The 21,903-nt window shown below is 37.7% G+C and overlaps 1 protein-coding gene across 11 annotated transcripts in view; it reads left to right on the top strand.

The window, feature by feature from the left end:
• Positions 1-21,903, top strand: part of TUT4 (terminal uridylyl transferase 4) — a 143,278-nt gene that overhangs the window by 42,406 nt on the left and 78,969 nt on the right. For all 11 annotated transcript variants that reach the window (XM_079939034.1, XM_079939036.1, XM_079939035.1 and 8 more), the window contains one exon: positions 5,309-5,425. In XM_079939034.1, the coding sequence (XP_079795160.1) occupies positions 5,309-5,425 (117 nt within the window). The remainder of the gene's footprint in view (positions 1-5,308; positions 5,426-21,903) is intronic.

Below are 21,903 nucleotides of genomic sequence, written 5' to 3'. Positions count from 1 at the left end.
GCTTTGGCTATTCGGGGTCTTTTGTGTCTCCATACAAATTTTAAGATTTTTTGTTCTAGCTCTGTAAAAAATGCCATTGTTAATTTGATAGGGATTGCATTGAATCTGTAGATTGCTTTGGGTACCATAGTCATTTTCACAATATTGATTCTTCTAATTCAAGAACATGATTTATCTCTCCATCTGTTGGTATCATCTTTAATTTCTCATCAGTGTCTTATAATTTTCTGCATACAGGTCTTTTGTCTCCCTAGGTAGGTTTATTGCTAGATATTTTATTCTTTTTGTTGCAGTGGTAAATAGGAGTATTTCCTTAATTTCTCTTTCAGATTTTTCATAATTAGTGTATAGGAATGCAAGAGATTTCTGTGCATTAATTTTGTATCCTGCTACTTTACCAAATTCATTGATTAGCTCTAGTAGTTTTCTGGTGGCAACTTTAGAATTCTCTATGTATAGTATCATGTCATCTGCAAACAGTGACAGTTTTACTTCTTCTTTTCCAATTGGGATTCCTTTTATTTCTTTTTCTTCTCTGATTGCCATGGCTAGGACTTCCAAAACTATGTTGAATAATAGTTGTGAGAGTGGACATCCTTGTCTTGTTCCTGATCCTAGAGGGAATGCTTTCAGTTTTTCACCATTCATAATGATGTTTGCTGTGTGTTTGTCGTATATGGCCTTTATTATATTGAGGTAAGTTCCCTCTGTGCCCACTTTCTGGAGAGTTTTTATCATAAATGGGTGTTGAATTTTGTCAAAAGCTTTTTCTGCATCTTTTGAGATGATCATATAGTTTTTATTCTTCAGTATGTTAATATGGTCTATCACATCGATTGATTTGCGTATATTAAAGAATCCTTGCATCCCTGGGATAAATCCCACTTGATCATGGTGTATGATTATTTTAATGTGTTGTTGGATTCTGTTTGCTAGTATTTTGTTGAGGATTTTTGCATCTATATTCATCAGTGATATTGGTCTGTAATTTTCTTTATTTTTTAGTATCTTTGTCTGATTTTGGTTTCGGGGTGATGGTGGCCTCATAGAATGAGTTCCTTCCTCTGCAATTTTTTGGAAGAGTTTGAGAAGGATGGGTGTTAGCTCTTCTCTAAATGTTTGATAGAATTCACCTGTGAAGCCATCTGGTCCTGGACTTCTGTTTGTTGGAAGATTTTTAATCACAGTTTCAATTTCGTTACTTGTGATTGGTCTGTTCATATATTCTATTTCTTCCTGGTTCAGTCTTGGAAGGTTATACCTTTCTGAGAATTTGTGCATTTCTTCCAGGTTGTCCATTTTGTTGGCATAGAGTTGCTTGTAGTAGTCCCTTAGGATGCTTTGTATTTCTGTGGTGTCTGTTGTAACTTCTTTTTCATTTCTAATTTTATCGATTTGAGTCCTCTCCCTTTTTTTCTTGATGAGTCTGGCTAATGGTTTATCAATTTTGTTTATCTTCTCAAAGAACCAGCTTTTATTTTATTGATATTTGCTATTGTTTTCTTTGTTTCTATTTCATATATTTCTGCTCTGATCTTTATGGTTTCTTTCCTTCTGCTAACTTTGGGTTTTGTTTGTTCTTCTTTCTCTAGTTCCTTTAGGTGTAAGGTTAGATTGTTCATTTGAGATTTTTCTTATTTCTTGATGTAGGCTTGTACAGCTATAAACTTCCCTCTTAGAACTGCTTTTGCTGCATCCCATAGGTTTTGGATCGTCATGTTTTCATTGTCATTTGTCTCTAGGTATTTTTTGATTTCCTCTTTGATTTCTTCAGTGATCTCTTGGTTATTTAGTAACATATTGCTTAGCCTTCATGTGTTTGTGTTTTTTACGTTTTTTTCTCCGTAATTCATTTCTAATCTCATAGCGTTGTGGTCAGAAAAGATGCTTGATATGATTTCTATTTTCTTAAATTTACTGAGGCTTGATTTGTGACCCAAGATGTGTTCTATCCTGGAGAATGTTCCGTGTGCACTTGAGAAGAAAGTGTAATCTGTTGTTTTTGGATGGAACGTCCTATAAATATCAGTTAAATCTGTTTGGTCTTTAGTGTCATTTAAAGCTTCTGTTTCCTTATTTATTTTCATTTTGGATGATCTGTCCATTGGTGTAAGTGAGTGTAAGTCCCCCACCCACTATAGTGGGTGTAAGTCCCCCACTATTATTGTGTTACTGTCGATTTTCTCTTTTATAGATGTTAGCGGTTGCCTTATGTATTGAGGTGCTCCTATGTTGAGTGCATATATATTTATAACTGTTTTATCTTCTTCTTGGATTGATCCCTTGATCGTTATGTAGTGTCCTTCCTTGTCTGTTGTAACATTCTTTATTTTAAAGTCTATTTTATCTGATATGAGTATTGCTGCTCCAGCTTTCTTTTGATTTCCATTTGCATGGAATATCTTTTTCCGTCCCCTCACTTCCAGTCTGTATGTGTCCCTAGGTCTGAAGTGGGTTTCTTGTAGACAACATATATATGGGTCTTGTTTTTGTATCCATTCAGCAAGTCTGTGTCTTTTGGTTGGAGCATTTAATCCATTCATGTTTAAGGTAATTATCGATATGTATGTTCCCGTGACCATTTTCTTAATTGTTTTGGGTTTGTTTTTGTAGGTCCTTTTCTTCTCTTGTGTTTCCCACTTAGAGAAATTCCTTTAGCATTTGTTGTAGAGCTGGTTTGGTGGTGCTGAATTCTCTTAGCTTTTGCTTGTCTTTAAAGCTTTTGATTTCTCCATCAAATCTGAATGAGATCCTTGCTGGGTAGAGTAATCTTGTTGTAGTTTCTTCCCTTTCATCACTTTAAGTATATCATGCCACTCCTTTCTGGCTTGTAGAGTTTCTGCTGAGAAATCAGCTGTTAACGTTATGGGAGTTCCCTTGTATGTTATTTATCATTTTCCCTTGCTGCTTTCAATAATTTTTCTTTGTCTTTAATTTTTGCCAGTTTGATTACTGTGTGTCTCTGTGTGTTTCTCCTTGGGTTTATCCTGTATGGGACTCACTGCGCTTCCTGGACTTGGGTGGCTATTTCTTTTCCCATGTTAGGGAAGTTTTCGACTATAATTTCTTCAGGTATTTTCTCTGGTCCTTTCTCTCTCTCTTCTCCTTCTGGGACCCCTGTAATGCGAATGTTGTTGCATTTAATGTTGTCCCAGAGGTCTCTTAGGCTGTCTTCATTTCTTTTCATTCTTTTTTCTTTATTCTGTTCCACAGCATTGAATTCCACTGTTCTGTCTTCCAGGTCACTTATCCATTCTTCTGCCTCAGTTATTCTGCTATTGATTCCTTCTAGTGTAGTATTCATTTCAGTCATTCTATTGCTCATCTCTGTTTGTTTGTTCTTTAATTCTTCTAGGTCTTTGTTAAACATTTGCATCTTCTCGATCTTTGCTTCCATTCTTTTTCCGAGGTCCTGGATCATCTTCTGTCGTTATTCTGAATTCTTTTTCTGGAAGTTTGCCTATCTCCACTTCATTTAGTTGTTTTTCTGTGGTTTTATCTTGTTCCTTCATCTGGTACATAGCCCTCTGCCTTTTCATCTTGTCTGTCTTTCTGTGAATGTGGTTTTCGTTCCACAGGCTGCAGGATTGTAGTTCTTCTTGCTTCTGCTGTCTGCCCTCTGGTGGATGAGGCTATCTAAGAGGCTTGTGTAAGTTTCCTGATGGCAGGGACTGGTGGTGGGTAGAGCAGACTGTTGCTCTGGTGGGCAGAGCTCAGTAAAGCTTTAATCCGCTTGACTGTTGATGGGTGGGGCTGGGTTTGCTCCCTGTTGGTTGTTTGGCCTGAGGCAACCCAACACTGGAGCCTACCTGGGCTCTTTGGTGGGGCCAATGACAGACTCTGGGAAGGCTCATGCCAAGGAGTATTTCCCAGAAGTTATGCTGCCAGTGTCCTTGTCCCCACGGCGAGGCACAGCCACCCCCTGCCTCTGCAGGAGATGCTCCAACACTAGCGGGTGGGTCTGGTTCAGTCTCTATGGGGTCACTCCTCCTTCCCCTGAGTCCTGACGTGCACACTACTTTGTGTGTGCCCTCCAAGAGTGGAGTCTCTGTTTCTCCCAGTCCTGTTGAAGTCCTGCAGTCAGCTCCCACTAGCCTTCAAAGTCTGATTCTCTAGGAATTCTTCCTCCCGTTGCCGGACCCCCAGGTTGGGAAGCCTGATGTGGGGCTCAGAACCTTCACTGTAGTGGGTGGACTTCTGTGGTATAAGTGTTGTCCAGTCTGTGAGTCACCCACCCAGCAGTTATGGGATTTGATTTTACTGTGATTGCGCCCCTCCTATGGTCACATTGTGGCTTCTCCTTTGTCTTTGGATGTGGGGTATCTTTTTTGGTGAGTTCCAGTGTCTTCCTGTCGATGGCTGTCCAGTAGCTAGTTGTGATTCTGGTGTTCTTACAACAGGGAGTGAGAGCACATCCTTCTACTCCGCCATCTTGGTTCCTCGTATTGTGTTTCTGTAAATTTTTTTTGTATCATCTTATGGATGGAGTCTTGGCTTTGGATTCAGATATACATGAAATTAAGTTCAGCATCTACCATGTAATATTGTTGTATCCTTGTGAAAGTTGCAAGCTCTATGAGCTTTTTTTTATCACATCTATAAAATGAAGATAATACCAATCTAATTGGATTATTAGGGGAGTTAAAATGACAAATTATATGTCAAACATCTAGCATAGTGCCTAGCATATAACAGGTACTTTGGGATTACTAATTTTTTCTTATTTCAAGAATATATATATAAAGTATGATTTCAGTATTGTGACTGATACTTTTCATGTGTCATAATTGTTTTTCCCTTCAGAGTAGTTAACTCAAGAGGTTATCCATTTATTCCCATGTGATTGTAATTGAGTAGAGTGTTTTCAAAACTCAGATTTTAGAATTGTCTTCCATATTTGCAATTCATTCTTCTGAAATTCCCAATTTCGGGTGAATTTTATTTTTTATGGTAATCAAAAAGACTGAAATTTTTAAACTAGTTTTTGAGACAGTGTTGGAATAAGACTAAATAATAATACTGCCTTTCTTATCTTACATTGGATTCTGAAGACTATATTAGATAAGTATCAGACATATTTAGGATTATCATGATATCATTTGAAATTAGTATATTATCTCCTATGATGACTATTTTGAAAAGGACAGCTATCTCTTGGGTATATGAGTACTGAATTGTTTATTAAAAAGTATTCATTCACTGCTTATTTTTGTCTCATATATTTACATAGTTGTATCCTTCACATATATAGTAAAAATTTTACTTTTTTTTTGTTTTCTGAAAAAATGTTTTCAACTTTTTTTTTTAGCGCTCACCAGAATATACCAATTGCCGATATCTGTGCAAACTTTGCTTAATTCACATTGAAAACATCCAGGGAGCTCATAAACATATAAAAGAGAAACGACATAAGAAAAACATTTTGGTAAGTCTTTTTACAAAATATTTTATTTATTTATTGAGTGGTAAAACTATATCAAATATTTTTTATTAATGAAAGTAAAAATCAAGTATTTTTCTAGTCATATAGTAGTAACTGAAATGATAGCGTTGAAAGCTGTGATTGCCTTTCTTATCTTAGGTGATCAGGAGGGGAACCTTCTCAGAGACCAGTTTGCATATCCTAAAGTACGTTGATTCCTAAGTTTAAAGGTACAATCAGTTAGTCCAACCAATATTTATTGAGTTCTTATGTGTTAGGTCTAGGGAGTGGTGAATAAGATAGTCATGGTTCTTGTCCTCAGAGTTTCTAAAGTATTGGTGAAGGCATACATTGAATAAGGATTTAAGTAAGATGAGTTTTATTAAAGGGGCAATTGTGGTGCTAAGTAAGTGTACAAGGATATTTTACTTAATTTAGAGGAGGGGTAGTTTCTTTGAGAAAGTGACATTTGTTGAACCTTGAAGTAGAGGTTGAGTGGCATAGAAGGGTGAGATGAGAGCATTTTACACAAAAAAGCAGTATGAAGGTCTCTAAGTTATGAAAGGACATGGCATATGAGGAGCTGAAAGAGCATGATTAGAGCAGAGAGCCAGGAGGAAAATGATATGAGATGAAGCTGGAGAAGCCCAGATCATGCAGGGCCTTTTAAGGTTTAGCCTTTGGGAATTCATAAGTTTTCAGTGATTTTTATTAGAACATTTCATATAGACATAGTATAAGTAGACTATTTTCTTTTTAAAATTCATTAGTATGTTAGCTATTTAATTTTTTCTTTTCAAAGTTATAATGTTAATTCTATATAAATTCTTACTTATCTCTAAGATATCTTCTCTGAGAAATACTCTTTTACTTGACCTTCCCAACAAGTCTGTGTTATAGGTACACTTTCTTGGTGTTCCCACAGTGGCTTGATCAGAAAACCTTATACACTGTGTTATAAATGTCTGCCTTCTCTCTTCTTCCAGGCTTCAGTATCCAAATATTGTAGAGGACAGGTTTAATTTCTTATTTATTTTTGTTTCTGTGTTGCTTAGTACAGTGTCTGACACATAGTAGGTGCTCAGCACATTTTTATTGAAAATAATGAATGCATTGAAAAAATTCAGGAACTTAGAAGGAAAAGAAATCATTCAAATTTTATCAGCCTATTATTTTGATTTAATTAGCATTTCAGAAGACTTAATAGAACAGAGCCAAAGTGGTAGTTTAGGAGATAATAACTGAGAAATTTCAAGAAATGTTCAAAGATGCTGATCATTAGCTGCAGGAAGCTCAGGGAATTCCAAACAGACTTAAAAAGAAAGCCATTATATATTATGTACATTATAGGGAATTTTAGAATATTACAAAAAAACAAAACTAACCTTAAAAGCAGCTCTACTGGACTTTTGGTGAAGTTGGAATAACAGGGCCTGGATTTACCTTCTCCTCAAAATAACCAACAAAACAAAAAAAGACAAAAATCACTAATAATGTCTTCTTTAGGCAATGAAGGACCAACAGTGAATGGAAAACAAATGAGGTGAGCTCAATGATTACTCCAATTTGAGAGAGTTTCTAGATGGTATTATAGGGAGTAGAATGCAGTAGATTCCCAGGGTTGAGGAGATGGACGAGTCCAGGGAGTACAGCGTGGCTAGAGTTTGTAGGACAGAATAACAAAAACGAGAAAGCTATACAGAGAGAAACCCAGAGATCTATGGACAGTCCCCTCAGAGTATTCAGCACAATACTGTGGTGCATGCATGTGGAAAAGCTTCCTGAAGCCAGAGAAAGAACCATCTGAGGGGATTAAAACAGTGCTTGGTGCTCACACAGAGCTGGGAATAGTGTCTTCCAACTATCCAGACTGAAAAGCCTCATACTTTGTGGGGTATTGGGTAGAGTACTCAGAAAGGTCTTGTTTTACTAATGGGGAATATTTAACCCTAAACTAAATGTGGTCTGGCCCCAACTAAAAAGTTTTAAAGGCAAGATCCAAATGAATAAACTATTTCTAAGTATTTCATGTCATTATTGAACAAAGCTTGAGAATATTTATAGTGGAATACAAAATATCCATCGCTGCCAAAAAGTTCACATTGTCTGCCATTCTGTCAAAGATTATCAGGCATACATGGAAGCAGGAAAATACAAACCATGAAGAGAAGAAAGATCAGCCAGTCAAAACTGACCTTGAACTGACCCAGTAGAATTAGTAGAGAAGGACATTAAGGCAGTTAATATAACTATATTCCTGATGTTCCCAAAAATAGAGACATGGAAGATATAAAAAAAGATTCAAATTGAACTTATAGAAGTGAAAACTACAATGTCTAAGATGAAAAATACAGTGCGTAGGACTAATGGCAGATCAGACATTGCAAAAGAAAAGGTTAGTGAGGGGCTTCCCTGGTGGCGCAGTGGTTAAGAATTTGCCTGTCAGTGCAGGGGACACAGGTTCGAGCCCTGGTCCGGAAGCATCCCACATGCTGCGGAGCAACTAAGCCCATGCGCCACAACTGCTGAGCCTGTGCTCTAGAACGCATGAGCCACAACTGCTAGCCCACGTGCCACAACTACTGAAGCCCACGTGCCTAGAGCCTGTGCTCTGCAACAAGAGAAGCCACCAAAATGAGAAGCCCATGCACTGCAATGAAGAGTAGCTCCCGCTCGCCACAACTAGGGAAAGCCCGTGTGCAGCAATGACAACCCAATGCAGCCAAAAATAAACAAAATAAATAAATTTATATTAAAAAAAAAAGGTTAGTGAACTTGAAGATAAAGCAATGGAAACTATCCAAAATGAAACAGAAAGAAAAAAGAACTTGGGAAAAAGAAAGAAAAGAGGATCATTGAGCTCTGGGATAATTGATATGTATGTACCAGTTCTACACAAACTCTTCCAGAACACTGAAGAGGAAGAATGCTTCCCAACCCAGTCTATGAGGCCCACATTACTCTAATACCAAAACCAGGTAAGGACATTACAATGAAAGAAAACTTCAGAGCAATATCCCTCATTAACATAAATGCAGAAATTCTGAACATTATTTTAGAAAATTGAATCCAACAGTATATTTAAGGAAGAAATACATCATGACCAAATAGGAATTTATTACAGGAGTGCATTGTTGGTTTAACATTAGAAAATGAATCAATGTAATTCATCATACTAACAAACCGAAAAAGAAAACTATATGATCATCTTAGTAGATGCTGAAAAAGCATTTAAAAGTCCTGATTAAAAAATCTCAGCAGGGCTTCCCTGGTGGTGCAGTGGTTGAGAGTCCACCTGCCGATGCAGGGGACACGAGTTCGTGCCCTGGTCTGGGAAAATCCCACATGCCGCGGAGTGGCTGGGCCCGTGAGCCATGGCCGCTGAGCCTGCGCGTCCAGAGCCTGTGCTCCGCAACGGGAGAGGCCACAACAGTGAGAGGCCAGCGTACCGCAAAAAAAAAAAAAAAAAAAATCTCAGCAGACTAGGAATAGAAGGGAGCTTCCTCAACATGATAAAGAACATCTATGAAGAAGTCACAGCTAATGTTATACTTAATGGTGAAAGACTGAATGTTGTCTCCCTAAGATTAGGAAAAAAGACAGGCATGAAAATGGTATAGCTGCTGTGGGAAACTGTTGCAGTTCCTCAAAAAGTTAAAAATGGAATTACCATGTGATCCAGCAATTACACTTTTGAGTATATACTCAGAAGAATTGAAAACAGGGTCTTGAAGTGATATTTGTACGGCCATGTTCATCGTAGCATTATTCACAATAGCTTAAACATAGAAGCAGCTCAGTTGTCCATCAACAGATGAATGGATAAATAAAATGTCACATATACATACAGTGAAATATTATACTGCCTTAAAAAGCAAGGCAGGGAGGACTTCCCTGGTGGTCCAGTGGGTAAGACTCTGTGCTCCCAATGCAGGGGGCCCAGGTGCGATCCCTGGCCGGGGAACTAGATCCCACATGCATACCGCAAGTAAGAGTCTGCATGGTGCAACTAAGAAGTCTGCATGCTGCAACTAAGAGCCCGCATGCCACAACTAAAAAAGATCATGTGTGCCGCAACTAAGCATGCCACAACAAAGATCCCGTGTGCTGTAACTAAGACCTGGTGCAGCCAAAATAAATATTTAAAAGAAAAAAAAAAAAGCAAGGCAGAGACTTCCCTGGTGGTCCAGTGGTTAAGACTTTGCCTTCCAATGCAGGGGATGTGGGTTTGATCCCTGGTCGGGGAGCTAAGATGGGACATGCTTCCTGGCCAAAAAACCAATATGTAAAACAAAAGCAATATTGTAACAAATTCAATACAGGCTTTGAAAATGGTCCACATAGAAAAACATAATCTTTAAAAAAAAAAGGAAAGGCAATTCTGATATGTTACAACATGGAAGAACCTTGAGTAAATTAAAGCTAAGTGAAATAAGCCAGTCATAAAAAGACAAATACTGTATGATTCCACTTATATGAGGTACTTAGAGTAGTCAGAATCATAGAGATAGAAAGTAGAATGGTGGTTGTCAGGGACTGGAGAGATGGAGGAATGGGGAGCTATCCTTAATGGGTGTACAGTTTCAGTTTTACAAGATGAAAAGAATTCTGCTGATGAATGATGGTGATAGTTGCACAACAAATGAATGTCCTTAATTCCACTGAGTTGTACTTGTAAAAATTGTTAAGATAGTAAGTTTTATGTTATGTATATTTTATCACAAAAAAAAAATTGGAAAAAAAAGATATGTTCACTCTTACCACTTTTATTCAGCATTTTATTAGGGGTTCTAGCCAGTGTAGTCAGGCAAGAGAAAGAAAGGCAAGCTATCGAAACTGGAAAAGAAGAAGTGAAACTATATTTGTAGGTAATATGATTGTTTATATAGAAGTCTAGAAAAGACTTATTCATTAGAATTAATGAGTGAGTTTAGCAAGGTTGCAGAATACAAGCTCAATGTGCAAAAATCAATTATATTTTTATATACTAACAGTAAACAGTATAAAATTGAAATTTAAAAAAACTGCTATTTATAATAGCATCAAAAATACACAAAACTTGTGTACAGAAATTACAGAACATTCCTGAGAGAAATTAAAGAAGAGCTAAAGAAATGCAGAAATAAACCTTTTTTATATGTTGGAAGAATTGATATTGTTAAATTTCTTTCTAAACTGACCAAAATCCGAAATTGAAAAGCTGATTCTAAAATTCATCTGGAGGGACTTCCCTGGTGGTCCAGTGGTAAAGAATCTTCCTGCAATGCAGGGGATGTGGGTTCGATCCCTGGTTAGGGAACTAGGTTCCCACATGCCACGGGGCAACTAAGCCCACGCGCCACAACTAATGAGCTCATGCGCCTCAACTTAGAGAGCCTACGTGCTGCAAAACTACAGAGCCCACATGCCCTGGAGCCTGCGTGCCACAACTAGAGAAGAGAAAACCCGCATACCACAACTTTGAGAAGCCCGCATACCTCAACAAAGATCCCGCATGCCACAACTAAGACCCGACGCAGCCAAAAACAAACAAATAATAAATAAATCTTTAAAAAAAAGCTATAATGGAAAAGAATCTGCAAAAGAATCTGTCTGTATAACTGAATCACTTTGTTGTACACCTGAAACATTGTAAAGCAACTATACTTCAATAAAAAAGATAAAAAAGAAGAGAAAAGCTAAAATTCATCTGTAAATGCAAAGACCCTAGAAAATCTAAAACAACTTTGAAAAAGACCAAAGTTGGAGGACTAACAACACCTGATTTCCAGACTTATAAAGCTACAATAATCAAAGTGTGATATTGGCATCAAGTAGACAAGTAGATCAGTGGAGCAGAATAGTGAGTCTCGAAATAAGACTACAGTTCTATGAACAACTGAATTTTGACAGACATTCAGAGGTAATTCAGTGGAGAAATGATAATCTTTTAAACATATGAAAAGTTAGATATCCATGTACAAAGAAAGACCTTTGATCCATACCTTGCACTATGTAAAAAAATAACTCAAAACTGCATTACAGACCTAAATGTAAAACCTAAAAGTATAAAGTTTACAGAATAAAAAATGAGATAAAATCTTTATGACCTTGGATTAGGCAAAATTTCTTAGGTATGATACCAGAGGAAAAAAATGATTAATGGGACTTCCTCAAAATTATAAACTTATGCTTTTTGAAAGATATTTTTTAAAGAATAACAATATTAGCTGCAGACTGGGAAAAAATATTTGCAAATCATATCTGGTAAGTGATTTGTATATAGGAGATATAAAAAACTTTCAAAACTCAATAATAAGTATAGTAATCCCCCCCTTATTCATGGTTTTGCTTTCTGTGGTTTCAGTTACCCTTGGTCAGCCATGTCTGAAAATATCAAATGGAAAATTCCATAAATAAACAACTTACAGTTTTAAACTACATGCCATTCTGAATAGTGTGGTGAAATCTCATGTTGTTCAGCTTCATCCTGTCTGGGATATGAAACATCCCTTTGTTTAGCATATCCATGCTGTGTATACTACCTGCCTGTTAATCACTTAGTAGCCATCTTGGTTATCAGATTGGCTGTTGGTGGTATCACAGTGCTTGTGTTTGAGTAATCATTATTTTATTTAATAATGGCCCCAAAGTGCAAGAGTAGTGATGCAGGCCATTTGGGTCGTCTCTTAATGTGCCTAATTTATAAATAAAACTTTATCATAGGTAAGTATGTAGAGGAAGAAAATAGTATTTACAGGGTTTGGTGCTATCTGTGGTTTCAGGCCTCCACTGGAGGCATTGTAACATATCCTCCAAGGATAAGGGGTGACTACTGTAAACAACCAAATAAAAATATGGGCCAAAGGTTAGAGCCAACACTTTTTTAAAGAAGACATACGGATGTCAAACACATGAAAAGATGCTCAACATTATTCGTCATTAGGGAAATCACTACACTTACTAGAACAGCTAAAATTGAAAAGATTGACTATGCCAAGCGTTGTCAAGGATGTGAATGAATGCCAAGTCTAAAACAGGGCTAGTGGAAATGTGAAATATTACATCCACTTTCTTTTTATTTTATTTATTTTTTTAAACTTAAAAAAATATTTATTTATGTGGTTGCACTGGGTCTTAGTTGTGGCTCACTGGCTCCTTAGTTGTGGCTCGCTGGCTCTTTAGTTGTGGCATACATGTGGGATCTAGTTCCCTGACCAGGGATCGAACCTGGGCCCCCAGCATTGGGAACACGGAATCTTATCCACTGAGCCACCAGGGAAGGCCCCTCCTTTCTTTTTAAAGATTTTTTTCTTTTTTAATTAAAAAATTTTTTAAAAATTTATTTGGCTGCATTGGGTCTTAGTTGCGGCACGTGGGACCTTTGTGGCATGCACGGTGTTTTCGTTGCGGTGTGTGGGCTTCTCTAGTTGTGGCATACGGGCTCCAGAGCTCATGGGCTCAGTAGCTGAGGCATGCAGGCTCTCTCGTGGCATGTGGGCTCTAGAGCACACGGGCTTAGTAGTTGCGGCCCGTGGGCTTAGTTGCCCTGTGGCACGTGGGATCTTAGTTCCCCGACCAGGGATCGAACGCGCGTCCTCTGCATTGGAAGGTGGATTCGTAGCCACTGGACCACCAGGGAAGTCCCTAAAGGTTTATTTTTAAATTATTTTTAATTGAGAGTTGGTTGACATATAACATTATATTAGTTTCAGGTGTACAACATAATGATTCAATATATGTATATTTTGTGAAATGATCACCACAGTAAATCTAGTTAATATCTAACACCACACATAACAATTTATTTTTCTTGAGGTGAGAACTTTTAAGATTTACTCTCAGCAACTTTTCTTTTCTTTTTTTTTTTTTTTGCGGTATGCGGGCCCCTCACTGCTGCGGCCTCTCCCGTTGCGGAGCAGAGGCTCCGGACGCGCAGGCTCAGTGGCCATGGCTCACGGGCCCAGCCGCTCCACGGCACGTGGGATCCTCCCAGACCGGGGCATGAACCTGTGTCCCCTGCATCGGCAGGCGGACTCTCAACCACTGCGCCACCAGGGAAGCCCTCAGCAACTTTTCAATATACAATACAGGGCATGTGGGCTTTGTACCTTTTGACTACTTTCACCCATTTCACTCGGTTGTCTCTGGCAACCACCAATCTGTTCTCTGTATGAGTTCAGGTTTTGTTGTTGTTGTTTTTAGATTCCACGTGTGAGATCATACAATATTTGTCTTTCTCTGTCAGACTTATTTCATTTAGCAATATGCCCTTAGGGTCCATCCATGTTGTGGCACATGGCAAGATTTTCTTTATTTTTATGGCTGAATAATATTCAGTTATATATATGGACCACATTTTCTTTATTCATTCATCCATCAGTGGACACTTAGGTTGTTTCCATGTCTGGGCTATTGTAAATAATGTTGCATTGAACATGGAGGTGCAGATTTCTTTTCCCGTTAGTGTTTTCATTTCTTTTGGATAAATACCCAGAAGTGGAATTATTGGATCATATGATAATACATCCACTTTGAAAACATTTTGGCAGTTTTTAAAAAGTTAAACATATGCCTAATATATGATTCAGTCATTCAATTCCTATGGATTTATCCAAGATAAGTGAAAGTATATGTCTCTACATTTACTTGTATATGAATATTCAAAGCAGTTTTATGTGTAATAGCCAAAGAGATGAACAGATATACAAATTGTGGTATATCCATACCTTGTTATACTATTTGGTATAAAAAGGAATGAACAGTACAACATAGATGAATCTCAAAATAAGTATCCTGAGTGTAAAAAGCCAGACAGAAATGACTATATACTGTGCGATTCCATGCATATGAAATTCTAGAAAATGCAGTCTAAGCTATAGTCATAGACAGCAGGTTGGTGGTTGCCTGAGTATTGGTGTGGAAGAGGGAGGGAGTGATTACAAAGGGATATGAGGGAATTTTTGCGAGTGATTGATATGTTTATTATCTTGATGGTGGCGATGGTTTTATTATATACGTATGTCAAAAATGAACCAAATTGTAAACCTTAAATATGTGCAATTTGTTTTATATAAATTATATCTCAGTAAAGTTGCTTTTTGAAAAGCAGCCAGAAAAAAAAGGTAAGGTCATTCATAAAGGTGTGGAAGTTGGGAATGTGGCTGACTTATCAGTAGTAGCAATAGAAGCCAGAAGACAGTTGAATAATATCTTAAGAGTTCTGGAGAGAGGAAAACCTCCTGTCAACCTTTATTTCTATATTCAGTGAAATTATCTAACAATAACCAATACAGAATATATATATATATATGTACACACACACACACACGCACACACACTTATTTATTTTTTATATTTATTTTATTCAAGTATAGTTGATTTACAACATTAAAATTTCTGCTGTATAGCAGAGTGATTCAGTTATACATATATATATATACATTCTTTTTAATATTTTTTTCCATTATGGTTTATCCAGACATTGAATATAGTTCCCTGTGCTATACAGTAGGACCTTGTTGTTAAGCCATTCTATATATAATAATTTGCATCTGCTAATCCCAAACTCCCAATCCATCCCTCCCTCTCCCCCATCCCCTTTGGCAACCACAAATCTGTTTCTGTCTGTGAGTCTGTTTCTGTTTCAAAAATAAGTTCATTTGTGTCATATTTTGGATTCCCCATATAAGTGATATTATATGGTATTTGTCTTATTCTTTCTGACTTACTTCACTTAGTATGATAATCCCTAGGTTCATCCATGTTGCTGCAAATGGCATTGTTTCATTCTTTTTTATCGCTGAGTAGTATTCCATTGTATATATGTATCATGTCTTCTTTATCCTGTTGATGGACATTTAGGTTGTTTCCATGTCTTGGCTACACTGACTAGTGCTACTATGAACATAGGGTGCATGTTAACATCTTTATTGGAGTATAATTGCTTTACAATGGTGTGTTACTTTCTGCTGTATAACAAAGTGAATCAGCTATACATATACATACATCCCCATATCTCCTCCCTCTTGTGTCTCCCTCCCACCCTCCCTGTCTCACCCCTCTAGCTGGACACAAAGCACCTAACTGATCTCCTTGTGCTATGCGGCTGCTTCCCACTAGCTATTTATTTTACATTTGGTAGTGTATATATGTCCACGCCACTCTCTCACTTCATCGCAGCTTACCCTTCCCACTCCCCATGTCCTCAAGTCCATTCTCCATGTCTACATCTTTATTCCTGTCCTGCCCCTAGGTTCTTCAGAACCATTTTTTTTTTTTTTTTAGATTCCGTATGTATGTGTTAGCAAATGGTATTTGTCTTTCTCTTTCTGACTTACTTTACTCTGTGTGACAGTCTCTAGGTCCATCCACCTCACTACAAATAACTCAATTTCGTTTCTTTTTATGGCTGAGTAATATTCCATTGTATATTGTGCCACATCTTTTTTTTTTAATCACTAAATTAATACTTATTAGGTGAATAACTAAGACATGAGCTCTGAGTTCAGAAACTGTTTGAAAAGTGAAGTGGGAGGCAGATAAGGATGGCAGTATCTGATTTATTTGTGAAATAGAATCTATAACTTAATGGTGAGTCTGACATATTAAAGGGATTGAGTAGGAAAGACAAATGGTTTTCTCCCAAGCAGTCTCCAAACCACCCACTCTCCTTTGTGTGTGTGTGATTTTTAAAAAAATTTGCCAGGTATTTTATTTTATTTTATTTTTTAACATTTTTCTTGGGGTATAAGTGCTTTACAATGATGTGTTCGTTTCTGCTGTATAACAAAGTGAATCAGCTATATGTATACATATATGTATATGTATCCCCTGATACGGGGATACATATATCCCCATATCACCTCCCTCTTGCTCCTCCTACCTCCCACCCTCCCTATCCGACCTCTCTAGGTGGTCGCAAAGCACCAAGCTGATCTCCCTGTGCTATGCAGCTGCCTCCCACTAGCTAGCTATTTTACATTTGGTAGTGTATATATGTCAGTGCTACTCTCTCACTTCTCCCCAGCTTATCCTTCCCCCACCCCATGTCCTCAAGTCCATTCTCTACGTGTGTCTTTATTCCATTCCTGCCCCTAGGTTCACCAGAACCAATTTCTTTTTATCTTTAGATTCCGTATATATGTGTTAGCATATGATACTTGTTTTTCTCTTTCTGACTTACTTCACTCTGTGTGACAGACTCTAGGTCCATCTACCTCACTACAAATAACTCAGTTTCGTTTCTTTTTATGGCTGAATATTATTCCATTGTATATATGTGCCACATCTTCTTTATCCATTCATCTGTTGCTGGACACTTAGGTTGTATCCATGTCCTGGCTATCTTAAATAGTGCTGCAGTGAACATTGTGGTACATGTCTCTTTTTGAATTACGGTTTTCACAGGGTATATGCCCAGTAGTGGGATTGCTAGATCATATGGTAGTTCTATTTGTAGTTTTTTAAGGAACCTCCATACTGTTCTCCATAGTGGCTGTATCAATTTACATTGCCAACAACAGTGCAAGAGGGTTCCCTTTTCTCCACACCCTCTCCAGCATTTATTGTTTTTAGATTTTTTGATGATGGCCATTCTGACTGGTGTGAGGTGATATACCTCATTGTAGTTTTGACTTGCATTTCTCTGATGATTAATGATGTTGAGCATCCTTTCATGTGTTTGTTGACAATCTGTATATCTTCTTATACAGATTGTATACAGGAGAAATGTGTATTTAGGTCTTATACAGGAGAAATGTGTATTTAGGTCTTCTGCCCATTTTTGGATTGGGTTGTTTGTTTTCTTGATATTGAGCTGTATGAGCTGCTTGTATATTTTGGATATTAATCCTTTGTCAGTTGCTTCGTTTTCAAATATTTTCTCCTATTCTGAGGGTTGTCTTTTTGTCTTGTTTGTGGTTTCCTTTGCTGTGCAAAAGCTTTTAAGTTTTATTAGGTCCCATTTGTTTATTTTTGTTTCTACTTCCATTTCTCTAGGAGGTAGGTCAAAAAGGATCTTGCTATGATTTATGTCATAGAGTGTTCTGCCTATGTTTTCCTCTAAGAGTCTTATAGTGTCTGGTTTTACATTTAGGTCTTTAATACATTTTGAGTTTATTTTTGTGTATGGTGTTAGGGAGTGTTCTAATTTCATTCTTTTACATGTAGCTGTCCATTTTTCCCAGCACCACTTATTGAAGAGGCTGTCTTTTCTCCATTTTATATTCTTGCCTCCTTTATCAAAGATAAGGTGACCATATGTGCGTGGGTTTATCTCTGGGCTTTGTATCCTGTTCCATTGATCTGTATTTCTGTTTTTGTGCCAGTACCATACTGTCGTGATTACTGTAGCTTCGTAGTATAGTCTGAAGTCAGGGAGCCTGGCTCCTCCAAATCCTGAACAAAATACTAGCAAACAGAATCCAGCAGCACATTAAAGGGATCATATACTATGATCAAGTGGGGTTTATCCAAGGAATGCAAGGATTCATCAATATACGTAAATCAATCAATGTGATAAACCATATTAACAAATTGAAGGAGAAAAAACGTGATCGTCTCAATAGATGCAGAAAAAGCTTTCGACAAAATTCAACACCCATTTATGATAAAAACTCTCCAGAAAGTAGGCATAGAGGGAACTTAACATAATAAAAGGCCAAATATATGACAAACCCACAGCCAGCATCATTCTCAGTGGTGAAAAACTGAAATCATTTCCACTAAGATCAGGAACGAGACAAGGTTGCCCACTCTCACCACTATTATTCAACATAGTTTTGGAATTTTTAGCCACTGCAATCAGAGAAGTAAAAGAAATAAAAGGAATCCAAATCGGAAAAGAGGAAGTAAAACTGTCAGTTTGCAGATGACATGATACTATACATAGAGAATCTTAAAGATGCTACTAGAAAACTTCTAGAGCTAATCAATGAATTTGGTAAAGTAGCAGGATACAAAATTAATGTACAGAAATCTCTTGCATTCCTATACACTAATGATGAAAAATCTGAGAGAGAAATTAAGGAAACACTCCCACTTACCGTTGCAATGAAAAGAATAAAATACCTAGGAATAAATCTATCTTAGGAGACAAAAGACCTGTATGCAGAAAACTATAAGACACTGATGAAAGAAATTAAAGATGATACAAACAGATGGAGAGATATACCATGTTCTTGAATTGGAAGAATCAACATTGTGAAACTGACTATAGTTCCGAAAGCAATGTACAGATTCAATGCAATCCCTATCAAACTCCAATGGCATTTTTCACAGAACTAGAACCAAAAATTTCACAATTTGTATGGAAACACAAAAGCCCCTGAATAGCTAAAGCAATCTTGAGAAAGAAAAACGGAGCTGCATGTATTTCTTTGAATTAGAGTTTTCTCTGGATATATACCCAGTAGTGGGATTGCTGGATCATATTCTGTTTGTAGTTCTGTTTGTAGTTTTTTAAGGAACCTCCATACTTTTCTCCATAATGGTTGTACCAAGTTACATTCCTACCAGCAGTGGGAAGGGTTCCCTTTTCTCCTCAGCCTCTCCAACATTTATTATTTGTAGACTTTTTCATGATGGCCATTCTGACTGGTGTGAGGTGGTACATCATAATTTTGATATGTATTTCTCTAATAAGTAGTGATGTTGAGCATCTTTTTGTGTGCCTGTTGGTCATTTCTGTGTCTTTGGAGGAATGTCTATTTTGGTCTGCCCATTTTTCGATTGGGTTGTTTTTTGTCATTGTTGAGTTGTATGAACTCTTTGTTTATTTTGGAATTAAGCCCTTGTTGGTCACATAATGTGCAAATATTTTCTCCCAGTCCATAGGTTATCTTTTCGTTTTGTTTATGGCTTCCTTTGCTGTACAAAAGCTTATAAGTTTGATTAGATTCCACTTGTTTATTTTTGCTTTTATTTCTTTTGCTTTGGGAGACTGACCTAAGAAAACATTGGTATGATTTATGTCAGAGAATGTTTTGCTTATGTTCTCGTCTAAGAGTTTTATGGTGTCATGTCTTTTTTCTTTTTTTTGTGGTACACCGGCCTCTCACTGTTGTGGCCTCTCCCGTTGCGGAGCACAGGCTCCGGACGCGCAGGCCCAGCGGCCATGGCTCACGGGCCCAGCCACTCCGCGGCACGTGGGATCTTCCTGGACCGGGGCACGAACCCGTGTCCCCTGCATCAGCAGGTGGACTCTCAACCACTGCACCACCAGGGAAGCCCGGTGTCATGTCTTATGTTTAAGTCTTTAAGCCATTTTGAGTTTACTTTTGTGTATGGTGTGAGGGTGTATTCTAACTTCATTGATTTACATGCAGCTGTCCAACTTTCCCAACACCACTGAGAGCAGAATATATTGATGGACAAATGAAATAAGAGAGTTAACCTCCGAAAGACCCTCAGTAAAGGAAATTCTAAAGGATGTATTTTAGATTAAAGGAAAATGATCCTCAGGAAAACATGAGAGATGTGAGAAGGAACAGAGAATTAAAGGCATATTGGTTGAATAAAATAACAGTAGCAGCGACAATAACAACAGCATTCAATTTGTCAGGGACAAAAATGCAGGCTAGAACTCAAGTACTCAACAATAATAGGATATACGTTCGGAGAGAGTTATCAGTGTTAAAGCTTTTAAAAAATTTCTGGTTTGGGAAGAGAATAAAGATACTGGCTTATTTTTTAGATATTTTTACGTTAATTATACATGTTGAAATACCTAGGTAAGCAGTAAAAGATGGGCGATAGAGTAAAGCTTCCAAACTAATATAGGAAGAAAGATTAAATAAGATAATGAAAAAGTCTCCATCCTAAAGAATGGGCAGGTGTGTGGGGTAGGGTGGTGGGCTGAGGGTGTCAGCAAAAGCAGATGAAAAAGAAAGCTCAATCAAAATTTATCTTACACCTATTCAAAAAGATAAATGAGCTATGTTTTTCCAGTTAAAAGACTGGTACAAATTTTTGATTTATAAATAATTTATTGTGTACCTTAAGCTTCTGTCTTAGGCACTGATAGTATGGAGATCTAAAAAAATAAAGCATTATAACATGTGGATGTAGGGAGTTCACAGGTATTGGGAACCGGGCATATAAGCAAAGGGTTGAAAGAGTGTGGTAAGTGTGATAGTAGATGGTTTTTAGAATATGCTGTGACAGCAAATTGGGACTTATGTAATAAAGTTTGTGTAGTGAGTCAGAGAAGGCTTAATAGAGATGGTGAATAGAGAATCTGATCCTAGTTCTTAAAAATGTTAGCCAGGGGGCTTCCATGGTGGCACAGTGGTTAATAATCCACCTGCCAATGCAAGGGACGCGGGTTCGAGCCCTGGTCCAAGAAGATCCCACATGCCACGGAGCAGCTAAGCCTGTGCACCGCAACTACGGAGCCTGCGCTCTAGAGCCTATGGGCCACAGCTGCTGAGCCCGCATACCACAGCTACTAAAGCCTGTGCTTAGAGCCCATGCTGCACAAGAAGAGAAGCCATGACAACAAGAAGCCTGCGCATCGCAACTAGAGAAAGCCCATGTGCAGCAATGAAGATCCAAGGCAGCCAAAAAAAAAAAAAAAAGTTAGCCAGGTAAAGAAGTGAGAATACATCTTTACAGAAGAGAAACCAGCATGTGCAGAGTTACTGAAGCAAGAAACGGCAGACTGTGTTCAGGGAAAAACTAGTAGCTTAGCATAACTGAAGAAAACTGGCAAAGGGAGGGATGAAATATATGATGTTGGAGAGTTGGGCAAAAGCCTGATCATGAATGAATATGTATACTATGTTGGAGTGTTTGGATTTTATTTTGAGGTTTATGGAGCATAATGACACGTATTTTTGCAACATTACTCACCCTCGAATAAGTGTGAAATAAGCCTTTGAAGGATCTAGGTTGGGGAGACCAGTTAGTTTTTTTTTTTTTTTTGCCGTGCCTTGTGGCATGTGGGATCTTAGTTCCCCGACCAGGATCAAACCCGTGCCCCCTGCATTGGAAGCGTGGAATCTTAACCACTGGACCTCCAGGGACGTCCCACCAGTTAGTCTTTCATGATAGTCTAGTCAGGCAATGAGGAACATTTGATATGAAGTAGTAGTTAGTGAGAATGGACTTGAGGTTAGAGTTTTAAGAGCAATGTAGGATATAGAATTGTGGAAGTAGAGGCCTAGGATGTCTAAAATGATCATAAGGTATCTGATTTGAGATGTTATTATAGATTCTGATGCCATTAACTTAGAGGAAATACTAAAAGAAAAATGTTTTAGAACATACTCAGTTTGATACACTTGTAGGACATTTCAAGAAGAGATGTTCACCCATCAGTTGAATATAAAGATCTGGAATTTATATTAGGAGCTGGAGAATCATACGTGGTAATCTTCAGCATATCTAAGTCATAGATTTAGGTGAGATCACCCAAGGGAGTGAGAAGGAGAGAAGATCAAACAACACAAACATTTAAGGGACTAATAGCGGAGGAGCAACCAATAGACTGGAAAATGATC

This window comes from Stenella coeruleoalba (assembly GCF_951394435.1).
Source record: "Stenella coeruleoalba genome assembly, chromosome: 1".
In the NCBI taxonomy this organism is placed as follows: Eukaryota; Metazoa; Chordata; class Mammalia; order Artiodactyla; family Delphinidae; genus Stenella; species Stenella coeruleoalba.
Note: the sequence above shows the minus strand (reverse complement) of the source record. Positions and strands in the feature narration are given on the sequence as shown.